Source organism: Erinaceus europaeus, chromosome 12, assembly GCF_950295315.1.
Source record: "Erinaceus europaeus chromosome 12, mEriEur2.1, whole genome shotgun sequence".
In the NCBI taxonomy this organism is placed as follows: domain Eukaryota; kingdom Metazoa; phylum Chordata; class Mammalia; order Eulipotyphla; family Erinaceidae; genus Erinaceus; species Erinaceus europaeus.
The window spans coordinates 10,164,410-10,180,406 of NC_080173.1; the positions used below are offsets into that span (position 1 = coordinate 10,164,410).

Here is a 15,997-nt window from a genome sequence, read left to right on the forward strand (position 1 = left end):
AGCTGCACAGCTTCACCAATCGCAAAGCTTTTCCACTGCAGGTGGGAAACCTGGGGTTTGAACCTGGGTCCTTGCGCATTGGCATTGTAACATGTGTGCTCTCAGCCACCCTATGTGCCACTACTCTGCCCCTTTCTCCCTTCCTTCCTTTTTTTTTTTGCCTCCAGGGTTATTGGGGCTTGGTGCCAGCACTACTAATCCACTGCTCCTGGTGGCCAATTTTTCCATTTTTTTTTTTTGTATTGGATAGAACAGAGATAAATTGAGAGAGGACGGGGAGATAGAGAGGGAGAAAGCAAGACAGACACTGCTTCACCACTTGTGAAGCAACCCCCCCCAAAGATGGGGAGCTAGGGGCTCGAACCAGGATCCTTACACAGGTCCATGCAATTTGTACTATGTGTGCTTAACCCAGTGTGCTACCACCAGCCCCCTTTTTCTTTCTTTCCTTCTTTCTTTCTTTCTTTCTTTCTTTCTTTCTTTCTTTCTTTCTTTCTCTCTTTCTTTTTTTTAAACAAAAGAATGCCAACTAATATCAGTAAAAGGGATGACAGCAATAGAGAGTCTGCTAATCCCAACCACTATGGAGACAACTGACTCAGGTAAAACTCATCAACAGAAACTGAGCCACTGAGTGGAAGGTTCCTGGGGAAGAGAAGCCACACGGCCTCAAGTTATCAGCCCAAGGAGAGACAAGACCTTGACACCTTGACAATGGAGACATCAGGTGAGCATCACTTTGACCCAGGATCAAACACTCCCACCATCATCAGTCATGGGGCCAACGGACGTTGGCTGCCTTCCTTCCAGTGTGAAGAACACACACACACCCAGGCAGCATTCTTGCCAAGCAAGGGGGTGGGGGGCTATAGTGAGCCTAGTCACGAGGATGTAAGTCGGCACATATACACCGTGAGGCATGCTGCCAAAATGCCTGGACTTTCACCAATACCCACACTGTGAAACCTGTCATCCCAGGGGAAAAAAAAACCCAAAATAGTGGGGAATACATTCAAGACTGAAGAAAGATGAAGCCTCATGATAACTAAATGCAACATCTGGCCTTTGATCAGAGCCTGTTATCGAACAAGAACAAAAACGGTTCACAGAGGACACAACTGGGACACATGGAAAATTGAAATTTACACTGAGCATTAGATAGTCTCATTGTATCAGTGTGGAAACTGTTCAGACTCTCAGGAAAGGCTTTTTGAAGGAGCTGGGGGTCTGCAGGAGAGAGAGAAGGGCCCATAAGAGGCAACAGGGCAGTCTGAACAAAAGCAGAACAGAGCACATGTGTGGGGAAGCATCCGGGACCTGTGATGATCCAGTTTGGAGGGAACAGCAGGCACACAGCAAGGCAGATGCCGTCAGGAACAGACACCCCTAGGGCTCGGAAGGCCCTCTGAGGAGCGAGACCTGCCCTTGTGGGCAAAAAGGCACATTTTCAATTAGAAGCAAACCCTGACCCATCAATTTGCGCACCAGCTGCCACCAAACCACAATAGCCAACGACTGGGGAGGGGGGTGGAGGGAGGAAGCATGTGTTTCCCCAGTGGAAGCTCATTTATTTCCCGTCTCCCCTAAGAGCTTCCCCCCAAGCTAGCACTGCTGGGAATATTTGCCTTCTCCCTGTGCTCTCTATTCTAGAGCTTGTGCAGTGCACAGAAAGACTGCCCAGGACACGCATTAAGGAAGGAGTCGCAGTAGCTAGCCCCTCTCCCACGAGAGACAGGGTGGTGGGCAGTAAGGAACCCCATCTCCGCAGTCTGGTGGCTGATACTGGAGCTCCAATCAACAATCTGATCCTGGATGACTTTTCTTTCTTCTTTCTTTCTTTCTTTCTTTCTTTCTTTCTTTCTTTCTTTCCTTCCTTCCTTCTTTCTTCTTTCTTTTTTTCTTTCTCTCTCTCTCTTTCTCTCTTTTTCTTCCTTCCTTCCTTTCTTTCTTTTTTGCCTCTAAGGTTATCACTGGGGCTTAACATTATGAATCCACTGCTCCTGGCAGTCATTTTTTCCCCATTTTATTGGATAGGACAGAAAGAAACTGAGAGAGGAGGAGAAGACAGAGAGAAAGAGAGATGGAGGGAGGGAGGGAGAGAGAGATACAGAGAGAGAGAGAGAGAGGCCTGCAGACCTGTGTTGCTACGTGTGAAGCTTCCCCCCTGCAGGTGGGGGGCTGGAGGCTTGAACCGGTATCCTTGTGTGGTTTCTTGAGCCACCGCCCAGCATCCCCCTTCATGAATTTTTAAAAAGATGATATTAATTTTTATTTTTTAAAAAGTATTTCTTTTCTTTATTTATTGTTTACTGGACAGAGATAGAGAGAAGTTGAGAAGGGAGGGGGGTTTAGCAGAGGAGAGACAGACCTGCTACAGTGCTGGTGAAGCTTTTCTCCTGCAGGTGGGGACTGGGGATTTGAACCCAGGTCCTTGTGCACTGCAATGTGTGCGATCAACCAAGTGCATCAGAACCCCCCCCCTCCTTCGTTCCAGCCCCCTGCCATGAACTGAGCCTTCATATGTTCATCTGCAGAACAGCGAAGACAGCTGAACACCCTCTGGCTTGCTGGCAAGATGAAATGAGATCATCCACATAAAAGTGTCTGCCATAAAAAAAAAAACTCTTCTGTGTTGCCAGTGATTACAGCTGTTATGATGTCACCAACAGCTGGATGCTTCCACAGGAAGTCCGTGCCCAGATCCTTTTAACTCAACTGAAATCTGCTCTGTGTAGCACCCACACTGGCATCTTTGCAGTCCCAGGACACCCAGAGGAATTGTTCTAGACCAGAGAAAGAGCCTCTAGCATCCTGCCTCCAGCTCCCTGCCAGTGGAAGTCCAGGTAGGCTTGGAAGCTTGGTGCCACACACACCAGTGGTAGGATCTACATACCCTTGATGCTTCATTCAAATATGCCCACCACCCAAGAGGATGCAGTAGCTCTGCCCAGAGATTCAACTGCCCTAGTGAGTTGGCAGCCTTCCAGAGGGGCTGTTGGTCTTCAACTAAAACCCACCACAGTGGATTACTCAGCCAATCCCCCACCATGGGCCCCTGGAAAGCAGAAGCTCACACTGGCCAGCATGTGAGGCCCCCTGCTTCCTGCTCTGAGTCTCAGCATCGCAGAGTGGGAGGTGGTCCTCTTGTCCTGGCCCCTACTTCCCCCTCTGCCAGCATGCTTGCTCATAGCAACTAGTGGTCCAACTAGGGCAGAGGGAGCCTGGGGAACAGGGTGACCCAGGTCTCCTGTCTCCTAAAGAAAAAGAGTATTTAGGAGCTACTCTCTGCCCTAATCCAGTTTTCTAGACTGATTCTCAACTCTGACACCATCTTCCCAGACAATACTTTCAGTCTACCTGCATGTTAGCTATCAGGCTCAGCAAAAGTCACTGAAGTCATGGGTTCCTCCAAATATACTTAAAACAGACTTGCTAGCTTATTCCCATAGGAAGAGCCCTAGTTTCACTTGCTCATTACTACCTTTGGGTTCCTATTTATTAAACAGTTTGTCCTGCTTCATATCTTACTGACTTTCAGCCACCAAGTTGCAGATGCTACTATGATTCCATCCTGACTCCCCTGGGCAGACGACCTCACCATTGTGCCCCAGAACCTCACCTCTGCAGAGCCCTAACCCACTAAGGAAAGACAGAAACAGGCTGAGGTATGGATGCACCTGCCAACGCCCACATCCAGCAGAGAAGCGATTACAGAAGCCAGACCTTCCACCTTCTGCACCTCAAAAAGAATTTTGGTCCATTCTCCCACAGGGATAAAGAATAGGGAAGGGGCCAGGTAATGGTGCATCTGGCTAGGTGCATACATTACAATGCTCAAGGACCTGGGTTCAAGCCCCTGGTCCCCACCTGCAGGGGGAAAGTTTCACGAGTGGTGAAGCACGGCTGCAGGTGTCTCTCTCCCGCACTATCGTCCCCTCCCTTTTCAATCTCTCTCGGTCTCTATCTCATATAAATAAATAAATAAATAAATAGTTTAAAAAAGAAAATGCATTGGGTTGTTGGAAAACTCATGAAGCAAAAAAAAAAAAAAGAATGGGGAGCTTCTGGGGGGCAGGTGGTAGTGTAGAGGGTTAAGTACACATGGCACAAAGTGCAAGGACCGGTGTAAGAATCCTGGTTCGAGCCCCCGGCTCCCCACCTGCAGAGGAGTCGCTTCACAAGTGGTAAAGCAGGTCTGCAGGTGTCTGTCTTTCCCTCCCCCTCTTGTCTCTCCCTGCTCTTTCAATTTCTCTCTGTCCTATCCAACAACAACAACAGCAATAACAATAACAACAAGGGCACAACAAGGGCAACGAAAATGGGAAAAATGTGCTCCAGGAGCAGTACATTAGTAGTACAGGCATCAAACCCCAGCGGTAACCCTGGAGGCAAAAAAAAATAGGGAAGCTTCTAATGGAGGGGATGGGATACAAAACACTGGTGTTGGGAACTGTATGAGATTATACTTCTGTTATTTTGTAATCTTGTAAATCATTATTGAATCACTAATAAAAAAAAGAAAGAAAGAAAAAGAGAGCTCTCCAGAAAGGCCGGCTACCAGCACAATCCCTTCCAGTCCTCTCATTTGCATTCCCAGCCCCTGGTGGCAGATCTGTATCAACATCCCCAGGGCAAGACAATCTTGTTTCCCCAACAAAACCGATTATGCACATCAGGCCTGGGATTAATCACCAGCCACAAGGTTGGGAACCGATAAAAAAAAAAAAAAGGCGTAGAAGGGAGGAGGGGTGCAGGAGGAAGGGAGAGCCTCAGAGAGGGGAGATAGGCCTGACGGGGCCAGGGCAACCACCTTTGGGACCCCTGCATTGCACTTGCAAAATAGAAGGTGAGGGGTGTCACTCAGTGCTGAGTCCCATTTGTTGGGTCCAGGCCCCTCTTGAATCCAATAGGGTTCTCACAGGGGAGCAGTGCAGGAGGAGGGGTCATCACAGCCTGGGTCACAGCCCAGCTGCTGGTGGGGAGATCCTCTCTCTCTCTGTCTCTGTCTCTGTCTCTGTCTCTCTCTCTCTCATAATTTCCACCAGTGTTATTGCTGGGACTCAGCGCCTGCACAGGGATGCATTGGATCGACCTTCTCGTGGTGCATCCCGTGAGTACCCATTTATTGGGGAAACTGACGATCCTTCCTAGCCGACTGAATCCACATGGATCCCAGTCACTTTCAAAGCCAGCAACAAGCAGCTCCTGACAGCTTTCAACCTGACCTGTTGACTGGCTACGGAAGAAGGGCAAACGCTAGAAGAAGAAGTGCCTGCACAACAAATCCACCACCCTGGGCAGTCATTTTCTCTTTTGTTTTTTGCCTCCAGGGTTATCACTAGGGCTCAGTACTGGCACTATGAGTTCACTGCTCCTGACAGCCATATATATATATATCGGGTAGGACAGAGAGAAATTGAGAGGGGAGGAAGAGATAGAAAGGGGAGAGAAAGAGAGACACCTGCAACACTGTTCCACTGCTTGTGAAGCCTCCCCGCTGCAGGTGGGGAGTGGGGTTTGAACCTGCTCCTCAGGCATGGTCAAGTGTGCCACAACCCGGCCCTGAGCCCCCTGCTCCCAATCAGCACCCTGACTCTAGGTGTCCTTGCCTGAGCAGTGCCTCTGGTCCCCATCCAGCCATCCTCTGCCAGGCTGAGCAGGGAGGCAGGGGTCTTCCCACACCCCGGACACAGGGCTACCTTTGCTCCCTTCCCCGTTTCCGCCACCCCCAGCCTCCACTGGGCAGCATTAGGGGAGAAGCCCTAGAGCTCTGCATTGTCACAAGGCACCCCCCCCCCCCAGCCCCGGCCCTGCAGGGCACAGCAGGCCCCCACAGCCCCAGGAAGGGAAGCAAATGTGCTTACCTGTACTCCAGGGAGAACTTGGTCAGCTCCCTGCTGTTGTGGAGCCACTTGAACTCCAGCGGCCAACTGCCCTCAGCCATGCAGGTGAGCACCAAACGGTTGCCCTCCAGGTGCACCTGCGTCCGCACTGGCTCTGTCTTGAAATATGGGGCCACGTCGTCTGCAGGGAATCAGAGACACAAAGGCACAGGTTAGTGCTGGCTCATCTTCTGTGAGACACAGTACCGAGCACCTCAATGCCCCCGCAGATGTGGCAGGTGCGGCCAGGTCCCATGGGCGGGCTGTGCAGCTGGGACGAAGCTGAACTCCAGTGGGTCTGAATTCAGGGCTTGCTCTTATGTCCGGCTCCCTGCACTGCACACCCCCCTCCCCCCACCTTCCAGACTCATCATCTCTCTCCACTGCCACCCCCACACACAATCTGGTAACTTGTCTCTCCCCCTCCTGGGATTCACATCTATTCCATGTCTTTTTTTCCCCAATTTGTTTACTTTGCTTTTTAAATGAGTGATTTCAAAATTACAAGATAATAGGAGTATCTCACACCATTTTCACCATCAGAGTTCTATGTCCTCATGCCCCTCCAGCAGATACTGCCATAGTTCTCTCAAAGTCATAGATATGGGTTAATTCTATCTATGTGTCTGTCTATCTATCTATCTATCTATCTATCTATCTATCTATCTATCATATTTTTGTCCATTTTTATTCACATCTATGGTCCTGCCTTCACTTCCTCTTTTTTTTTTTTTTTTTTTTTTTACCAGAGCACTGCTCAGCTCTGGCTTATGGTGGTGCAGGGGATTGAACCTGAGACTTTGGAGCCTCAGGCATGAGAATCTCTTTGCATAACCATTACGCTATCTACCCCTGCTGACTCTTATTCTTTTTAAAAATATGTTCATTTATTATTGGATAGAAACAGAGAGAACTTGAGATGGGAGAGGAAGATAGAGAGGGAGAGAGACAAAGCGATACCTGCAGCCCTGCTTTACCACTTGTGAAGCTTTCCCCCTGCAGGTGGAACCAGGGGCTTGAACCTGGGTCCTTGTGCACTATAATGTGTGGCTAAACCAGGTGCAGTACCGCCTGGCTCCCTTCACTTCCCTTCTGAGTCACACCTACACCCATTGCTGTTCCCAAGTGTCCTTTCTTCTTCCCTCTCAGATAAGCAGAAACAGTGCCTGGCTTCCTCTGCTGTGCTCCAGATTTGCTTTCCTTTCAGTGATGGCATAAAACCAAAGACTGCTAGTGACAAGTGTCCTGAGCCCTGGTGGAAGTGGGTTTCAGAGGCCTCTAGTCATCTTTCCCGTGACATTCTTTCCCCCCCACCCCGAGAGTATAGACTAAAATTCCTTTTGGGGTGCAGAAGGTGGGAGTTCTGGCTGCTATAACTGCTTTCCCACTGGACATCATTCCATGTCTTTTTAAAAAAGTATTATTAAACAGGTATTTATTTATTAGTGAGAAACACAGAGACCGAACCAGAGCATCATTGCTCTTGGCATGTGTGGTACCAGGAATCAAATTCAGAACCTTGTGCTTTCAAGTCCAGGGCTCTACTTGCTATGCCATCTCCCAGACTGTGCTTTTTGTATGTGGGCTTCTCCTTCAGGGCAGAAGAGGGCAGAGACACTCACTGTGCCTCAGCCAAAGGGAAGGCCACCAGGAAGGTGGGGTGACATAAGATGACACTGATGGGGGAAGAGTTTTGCTTTCCAAAAAATAAATGAACAAAACAAAAAACAGTCTGGAGAACTCTCAGAAGGCGAGAAGCGTCTGCCCTATGACCCTGCAATTCCTCTCCTGGGGATATCTCCTAAGAAACCAAACACACCCATCGAAAAAGATTCGTGTACACCTATGTTCATAGCAGCACAATGTGTAATAGGGGAAGCAACCCAGGTGTCCAACAACAGATGGGTGGCTGAGTAAGTTGTGGTCTAAATACACAATGGAATACTACTCAGCTATTAAAAATGGTGAATTCACCTTCGTCACCTCATCTTGGATGGAGCTTGAAAGAATCATGTGAAGTGAGATCAGCCAGAAAGAGAAGGATGAATATGGGATGATCTCACTCCTAGACTGAAGTTGAAAAACAAGAACAGAAGGGAAAACACTAAGCAGAACTTGGACTGGAGTTGGCGTATTGCACCAAAGTCAAAGACTCTGGGATGGGGTGGGGGTGGGGGAGCACAGGTCCAAAAAGGATGACAGAGAACCTAGTGGGGATTGTATTGTTTTGTGGGAAACTGACAAATGTTATGCATGTACAAACTATTGTGCTTACTGTCAAATGGAAAACATTAATCCCCTGATAAAGGAAAAAAGAAAGGGGAAAAAAAAGACTCTGGGGGTAAGGGGGAGAGTTCAGCTCCTGGATGATGGCAGAAGACCTAGTGGGATTTGAATTGTTATGTGGAAAACTTGGAAATGTTATGCATGCACAAACTATTTACTGTATTTTACTGTTGACTGTAAACCATTAACCCCCCAATAAAGAAATTAAAAAATATATATCTATATTCACTGCAAAAAAAAAAGATTCCTGCTCTCCAAAACTGGAAGAGCCCTTCAAAGGCACCCAGGGTAGAGTCTGTCCTCTCCTTCCTATCTCCAGCCTGCCTGACCCTCCCACTCCAGGGCCTGGGCCAGCCTGCCTATCAGCTGCCCAGCAGAGAAAGGACACCTACCTGCCTGGGCTGGTTCTGAGGACACGAAGAATGAATGGAGCTTTTCTGCTCTTTGGGGCAGAGGGACTGAGGATGGGTGTGGCACTGACCAGGAGGCTGCCAGAGTACAGGGAAAGAAGGAAGAAGACAGAGAGGGAGGTTCCATGCTTATTGTTGGACTTATTTGCCCCTGGGGGTGGGGGAGGACACTGCTGGGTGAGGCACGAAGAAGCCACCATTTTGAAAGAACAGTCAAGCCTCATGCACCTGGCAGACTCTGGGCATCAACACAAGTGTGCTTAATCTGTGCTACAACCGGACAGACAGGGGCTGGAAGCGTGTCCAGGGTCACAAGCTGCAGAGACCAAGTGCCAACTGATCAGTACGGTGGGGACAGGAGTAGGAGGAGAATCCTTCCACAGTGTGTGTGTGTGTGTGTGTGTGTGTGTGTGTTCTGAGCCTTTCCATGTGATTTGTGCCTGGAAGCACACTCCAGAAGCCATCACTCACAGTCTAGTGAGCATTCACTAGGGCTTAGGGGCGTATGTGGCCTGATGATCACCATGGCACCCCATTGTTTTAAGGGGAAAAAGACTCACAGTTCCCTTGGTCCCTGGCCTGCTATAGGGTAGACAGGAGTGTCAGGCCCAAGGCCTTGCACCTGCTGACCATCACACCATCTCTGAGGGGGACAGGCATTGGCCATCTGGTCTCCAGGCCAACGTGCCTGCCTTCTCTCTCCAGGAGTGCAGGTGTGGGCAAGCATTTCTCTTCCGGAGTCTCCTTCTCTCCAGCAGGAGACACTGGAAGAGAAACAATGTCTCGGGCACACACCAGGTTAAGCGCACATAGTATGAAGAGCAAGGACTTGAGCAAGGATCCCGGTTCGAGGTTCTGACTCCCCACATGCAGGGTGAAGCATGTCTGCAGGTGTCTATCATTCTCTCTCCCTCTTTATATCCCCCTCCCTTTTCAATTTTTTTTCTGTCCTATCAAAAAAAAAAAAAAACTGATCACAGGAGTAGTGGATTCATAGTGCCGGCACCAAGCCCCAGCAATAACCCTGGAGGGGGAAAAAAAAAAAAAAAGAAGCAGCAGCAGTGTGTCCAGGTCAGGAGGAAGAAATTGTGATTATGAACTTAGTTCTGCATATGTTCCTTTCTCTCCCCAACACACAAAAGTAGACAGAACTCAGAGAGGGGGTTCTGTCATGCTGAGAGCTGGCTGATGCCCCAAAGAGGCTTTGGTGCTGGAGACAACATCCCCTCTGAACCCCAGAGTTAGCAAACTGAAAGCCACTATATTGGTTTAAGACATGGCCCGGCCCAGAGGAAGTGGTGAGAGGCCATGATGCCGCTGGGGAGGGGCGAGAGAGCGTGTAGGGGGTAAATCACAGAGGCAGTACCCGGGCTGAACAGGCTCAGGTGTGGCAGGTGCCCCCTGGCCCCAGGCTGCCCTCTTTGGAGCTGCCCTTCACTTCCAGCTCTGATGCTGCTCCTTCCAGCTCACCACCACCCTCAGTAACTGTCATGTTGCTAAGCCCACTGCTTTTCCACAGGGTCACAAAGGTACCTCCTCTTCTGTTCTAGATTGTGTGTTTGGGGAATTCCAGCTGGTCCATCCCAGTGCTGTGGGGTCCCAGACCACCTCTGGCTGGAGCCTTGGGGCCAAGAGGCGGCGGGCACCCACTTGCTAAGGATCCGGTCCTCTGCCCGCAGCAGCAGCCAGCTCAGCTCAGCTCTCAGTTTAACGAATGAGCACACTCACACTTGAAAGGCACATTCGTATTCTCCAGCAGCTTTCAGAAGCCCTTTGAATTGCCTCTTTAAAAACCCTCTGTTAGTTCCTGTCATCACTCATTTGTTTTAAAACAATAACAGCCCCAGCCCCCGAGTGATTAAATCCCTTGGATGTGGGGCTGAGTCAGAGCCAGAACAGTGAGGGGTGGGTCGTTGTGCTTGCATGCCCACCCATACACACACACACACACACACACACACACACACACACACACACACACACACACACACATGCACGCGCGCTAGCACACTCTGCACCTTGACACTCTCGCCTCCGGAAACCAGCTCTCTGGCAAATTGCTCCCAGGCCTGCATTTTTGTCAGTTCATTCCTCAGGCTCTACCGGGGTGGGAGGTGAGAGGTGCCAGCCTGGAGCTGCGTGACTTTTGCTTGGCTGGGCTGATTGCAGGGGCTGTGGGAAATGATGATGAAGGGAAGAAGTGGCAGGGGAGACCCTTCCCAGGGATCCTGCAGGGGACCAGGCAGGGGACTCAGCCCCTCCTCTCTCATGTTCTCCTCAGGGGTTGACTTAGGAAGGTCTGAGGATCTTTAATGTTCCTAGCTATGACCACAGAATGCAAGCTCAGACCTACAGGGATGCAGAGGTTACACAGGCTCCTGTGCTGGATACTTGGCACCAGATCAGATCGGATCAGATATCTTTATAGTTAAAGATATTTACATACAGCTCCCATATTTGGGAGCTACTCTCTGCCCTGATCCAGCTTTCTAGTCCTATTTCCAACTCTGACACCATCTCCCCAGACAATACCTTTAGCCCACCTGTATGTCAGCTGTCGGGCTCAGGCAAAAATTAGTAAAGTCATGACCCCTTTGGAATAGACCTAAAATAGACCTTGTAGCCTTATCCAAAATGGAGACCCCAAATCTCATATGCTATAGTGTTACCATTAGCTTCCTGATTATTAAACAATTTATTCTGCTTTGTATTTTCATGCTTTTTCAGTCACCAAGTTGCAGATGCTACCATGATGTCAAACTGACTTCCCTGGGCAGACGATCTTATCAATGTACCCTGGAATCCCACTTCTCCAGAGCCCCGCCCCACTCGGGAAAGATAGAGACAGGCTGGCAGTATGGATCCACTTGTCAATGCCCATGTCCAGTGGAGAAGCCAGACCTTCCACCTTTTGCACCCCATAAAGATCCTGGGCCCATGCTCCCAGAGGGATAAAGAACAGGAAAACTTTCAATGGAGGGGATGGAATACGGAACTCTGGTGGTGGGAATTGTGTGGAATTACACCCCTATTATTCTACGGTCTTGTTGATTATTATTAAATAATAACAATAATAATAATAATGCCATGTGGATTGGTCAATGTGTCTGTCACACATCCTTCTGTCTGAAAGGTTTCTTGCCAGGGAGAGAGACTAAGAGAGAGAGAGAGAAAGAGAGACAGAGAGAGACAGAGAGAGATGGAAGAAGAAAGATTCAGATGGGGTGGGGGCATGGGGCTAGCAGTGTGTGTGTGTGTGTGTGTGTATGTTTGTGCCTTAGTCTGTGCAAAATTGCTTAGGGGATGTACGAGCGTGCAGGTGTCTGTATGTCTATGAGCTCAAGTATGTGTGTCTCTGTCCGTGGGCAACTCTATGTGCTGACGTGCAAGAATAACAAATTTCTGTGCCACGGCTGCACAGGTGGCTAGCACCCATCACTGACCTTGGGCAGGTTACCTGACCTCTTTGCAGTGGCTCATTTTCCTTACATGATCCCAAAGACTAAAAAGCATAAAGTGTTTAGGAATGTCCCTGGCACAGCTGCTTCTGTTATTGATCCGCTATGTAGACGGACAGGTTACTCCAGAGGAAAAAAGCTCACGCTTCGTGGACAGGGGCCAGCATCTCCTTTCAGTCTCAGTCCCAGGTTTAGGCAGCATATAACTTAGACAAATGTACGTGATAGTTCATTTGCAGAAGGAAAGGGAGAACTGAGAACAAAGAAATGTGGGCAGAAAGAATCAGCAATATACAGACAACATTCTCTTTAACTTTGCCTCACATATAAAAGCATACACATATGGGGAGTTGTGCGGTAGCACAGCGGGTTAAGCGCAGGTGGCGCAAAGCACAAGGACCAGCGTGAAGATCCCGACACAAGCCCTCGACTCTCCACCTGCAGGGGAGTTGCTTCACAGGTGGTGAAGCAGGTCTGCAGGTGTCTATCTTTCTTTCCCCCTCTCTGTCTTCCCCTCCTCTCTCCATTTCTCTCTGTCCTATCCAACAACAAGGACATCAATAACTACAACAATAAAGCAAGGGCCACAAAAGGGAATAAATAAATATTTTTTAAAAAGCATACATATGTGCAGCCTAGAATGTTCCCAGCTGTGACCATGGACTGCAAGCTCAGACTGACAGGGACTCAGAGGTTGCACAGGCCTCTGAGGAATAGACGTGGGCCCTAGGTCACATCAATGGGGTAAACAGTTAATGGTATTTATATACTTTCCTCATGTTTGTGAGTTACTCTCTGCCCCAGTCCAGTTTTCTAGCCCTAGTTTCTCAACTCTGACACCATCTATCCAGATAATATGTATAGTCCACCTGCATGTTAGCTGTCAGGCTCAGGCAAAAATTACTAATGTCATGGGCCCCAAGGAACATACATAAGACAGATTTCCTAGCTTCCTTCTGCATGAATACCCCTAGTTTCATCGGCTCTATAACCTTTGGGTTCCTATTTCTTTTCTTTTTTATATTTATTTATTTTCCCATTTATTGCCCTTGTTTAACACTGTTGTGGTTATTATTGTTGTTACTGATGTCATTGTTGTTGGATAGGACAGAGAGAAACGGAGAGAGGAGGGGAAGACAGAGAGGGGGAGAGAAAGACAGACACCTGCAGGCCTGCTTCACCGCCTGTGAAGCGACTCCCCTGCAGAAGGGGAGCTGAGGGCTCGAACTGGGATCCTTAAGCCAGTCCTTGTGCTTTGTGCCATGTGTGCTTAACCCACTGCGCCACCGCCCGACTCCCGGGTTCCTATTTCTTAAACAGTCTGTCCTGATTTACATCTTACTGCCTTTCAGCCAACAAGTTGCAGACTCTACCATGATTCCATCCTGACTTTCCTGGGCAGATGACTTCACCAATGTGCCCCAGAACCCCACCTCCCCAGAGCCTTACCCCACCAGGGAAAAATAGAAACAGGCTGGGGTTATGAATCCATCCACCTGTCAGTGTCCATGTCCAGTGGAGAAGCAGTTACAGAAGCCAGACCGTCCACCTTCTGCTCCCCATCATGATCCTGGGTCCATGCTCCCAGAGGGATAAAGAACAGGGAAGCTTCCAATGGAGGGGACGGGACACAGAACTCTGGTGGCGGGAACTGTATGGAATTATACCCCTGTTATCTTACAATCTTGTTAATAACTATTAAATCATTAATAAAAAATTTAAAAAGTAAAAGCATACACAGGAAGAGTCCCCCCAGATTTTCTGGGGTGCTGATGGTTTATAACACAATTGTCTACACATGGGCAAAATTTCCCAGCTCCTCATGGTAGGTGTCTGCAAAATACTTTCACCCTCAGCTTTAGAACCCCAGCGACTTCCCTCAGAGCCTCCTCTTCCACTCCTTTCCCAGAGTGACTTGTTTTGGTGCGACACACCATCTCAGTCCAAGTTTCATCCCGTCTTTCTCTTTCTGTCTCTGTTTCCCAATGAAGGTTTTTTTTTTTAATGCAAGTGATTCTGAAGTTCACAGTTTAAAAACAACAATGAAAGAATCGCCAAGAACATTCTGAAAAAAGAATGGTAGAGGAAACGAGCACACATACTAAACTACATTCTAAAACTATAATAATTAAAAAACAATGTGTTCTTGGACAAACAGGTGACTCTGTTAGGGAGTCTGGAAACAGACCTCATTACAAATAGGATTATTTAATATCTGATTAAAGTAGAATTTTATGTCAGTGGGCAAAAGATCAATTATTCAATAAATGATTTTGGAACAGCCAGGGAGCCATTTGGGGAGAAATGTAGTTGAATCTCTTCCTTACACTACCTCAAAATAAATGCTAGAAAGATCAATGTTTTAAACATGAAAAATGAAATTCTGAAAGAACTAGAAAAAAATCACAGGGGTTTAAAAATGTATAATCTTGGCAAAGGGAAGACTTGCCAAGTACTTTCTAAGTACTACACAAACTCCAGAAAAGTCATAAAACAGATTGATACTTTCAACTAGATAAAAAGTCTGCATGGCAAAAAAAAAAAAATCCATCAATAAAGAGAAGTAACAAAATGACAAACTGGTAGGAAATATTTGTAGCTTTTATCATGGGCAAAGAGCTCATTTCCCAGAGATTAAAAAAATATTCCCTTAAATCAATAAGGAAAAAAAATGAACAGGCCAACAGAAAAATGGAGAGAGAATAGGAAGAATTTAACAGAAAAGAATTATAGTATCCAAACATAGACAAAGTCTCCAGTGCTCACAATAGAGAAAGGGAAGCTAAAAGCCACTAAGATGCCATTTTTCTCTTCTTACCTCTGCCCAGGGCGACAGTCCCTGTGCTGGTCAAGCTGCCAAGGCCCAGACATGTTCACACCCAGCTTAGTGGGACTGCAGTTGAATGCAAGAACAATTTGATACAAACTGAAAATATGCCCCTCTGTCCCCTAGCTCAAGAAATGCTTCTTCCTCTGCAGACAAACTTGTGCATGGGTGTTTGTTTGTTTTTAAACAGAGAGAGAGAGAGAGAGAGAGAGAGAGAGAGAGACATCACACCATTAAAGCTTCCTTCAAGGTGGGGGGCCAAGCTTGAACTTGGGTTGTATGCAGCCAAATCAGTGCATTATCCAGTGAGCTATCTTGCCAGTCCTGTGTATGGGTGTTTGAGACACCAGCATAACATCACCATACTCTGGAGCAGCAAAGGCCTAGAAATGAACTGCAGGACCACCAAGAGGGGGTCTGGCTAAAGAAATGACAGCATCCCCAAACAATAGGAACCTTAGCAGCAGAAGGCTCTGAAATGATTTTTTGAGAACTATCAGTGTTTTTTTTTTTTCCCTAGTGAGATACAGAACAGGCCATACAGTCTGCTACCATTTGTGTAAAAGATGTTTCTTCTTTTCCCTCTCTCCAGAATAAAAATATATTTTGCTTGTATATACACAGGCTCTTTTAGGGGTTTACATAAGACAGAGGGGTTGCGGGGCACTTAGGGACGAGAACTGGGTGTCTGGGGGCTAAGATGGGAAGAGACCCACATTTTATGTTATAGTGCTTCTTTGTTTGTTTTTTTTTTTAGGCTACCAGGGTCATTTGTGGGGCTTGGTGCCTCCATGACTCCACCACTCTTGGTAACTTTTTTTTTCCTTTCACATAGATGGTGAGATGTAGACACAGAGATAGAGATAGAGACAGAGAAAAATTGAGAGGAGAGGGAGAGATAGAGAGGGAGAGAGACAGAGAGACACCTACAGCCCTGCTTTACCATTCATGAAGCTCTCCCCCTGCAGGTGGGGACCAAGGGGCTTGAACCCGGGTCCTTGTGCACTACCGTGTGTGCGCTTAACCAGGTGTGCCACCGTCTGGCCTGTACTTTTGTTTTTTTTTTAAATAAAGCTAAAAAAATCTGTTTTTCATTGCCTATTTTCTTGTTATATACTTACATTATCATGTATC

The 15,997-nt window shown here is 47.8% G+C and overlaps 1 protein-coding gene across 4 annotated transcripts in view; it reads right to left on the reverse strand.

The window, feature by feature from the left end:
- The window catches only part of SDK2 (sidekick cell adhesion molecule 2), a 334,770-nt gene that overhangs the window by 170,918 nt on the left and 147,855 nt on the right, over positions 1-15,997 (reverse strand). For all 4 annotated transcript variants that reach the window (XM_060202671.1, XM_060202672.1, XM_060202670.1 and 1 more), the window contains exon 2: positions 5,865-6,024. In XM_060202671.1, the coding sequence (XP_060058654.1) occupies positions 5,865-6,024 (160 nt within the window). The remainder of the gene's footprint in view (positions 1-5,864; positions 6,025-15,997) is intronic.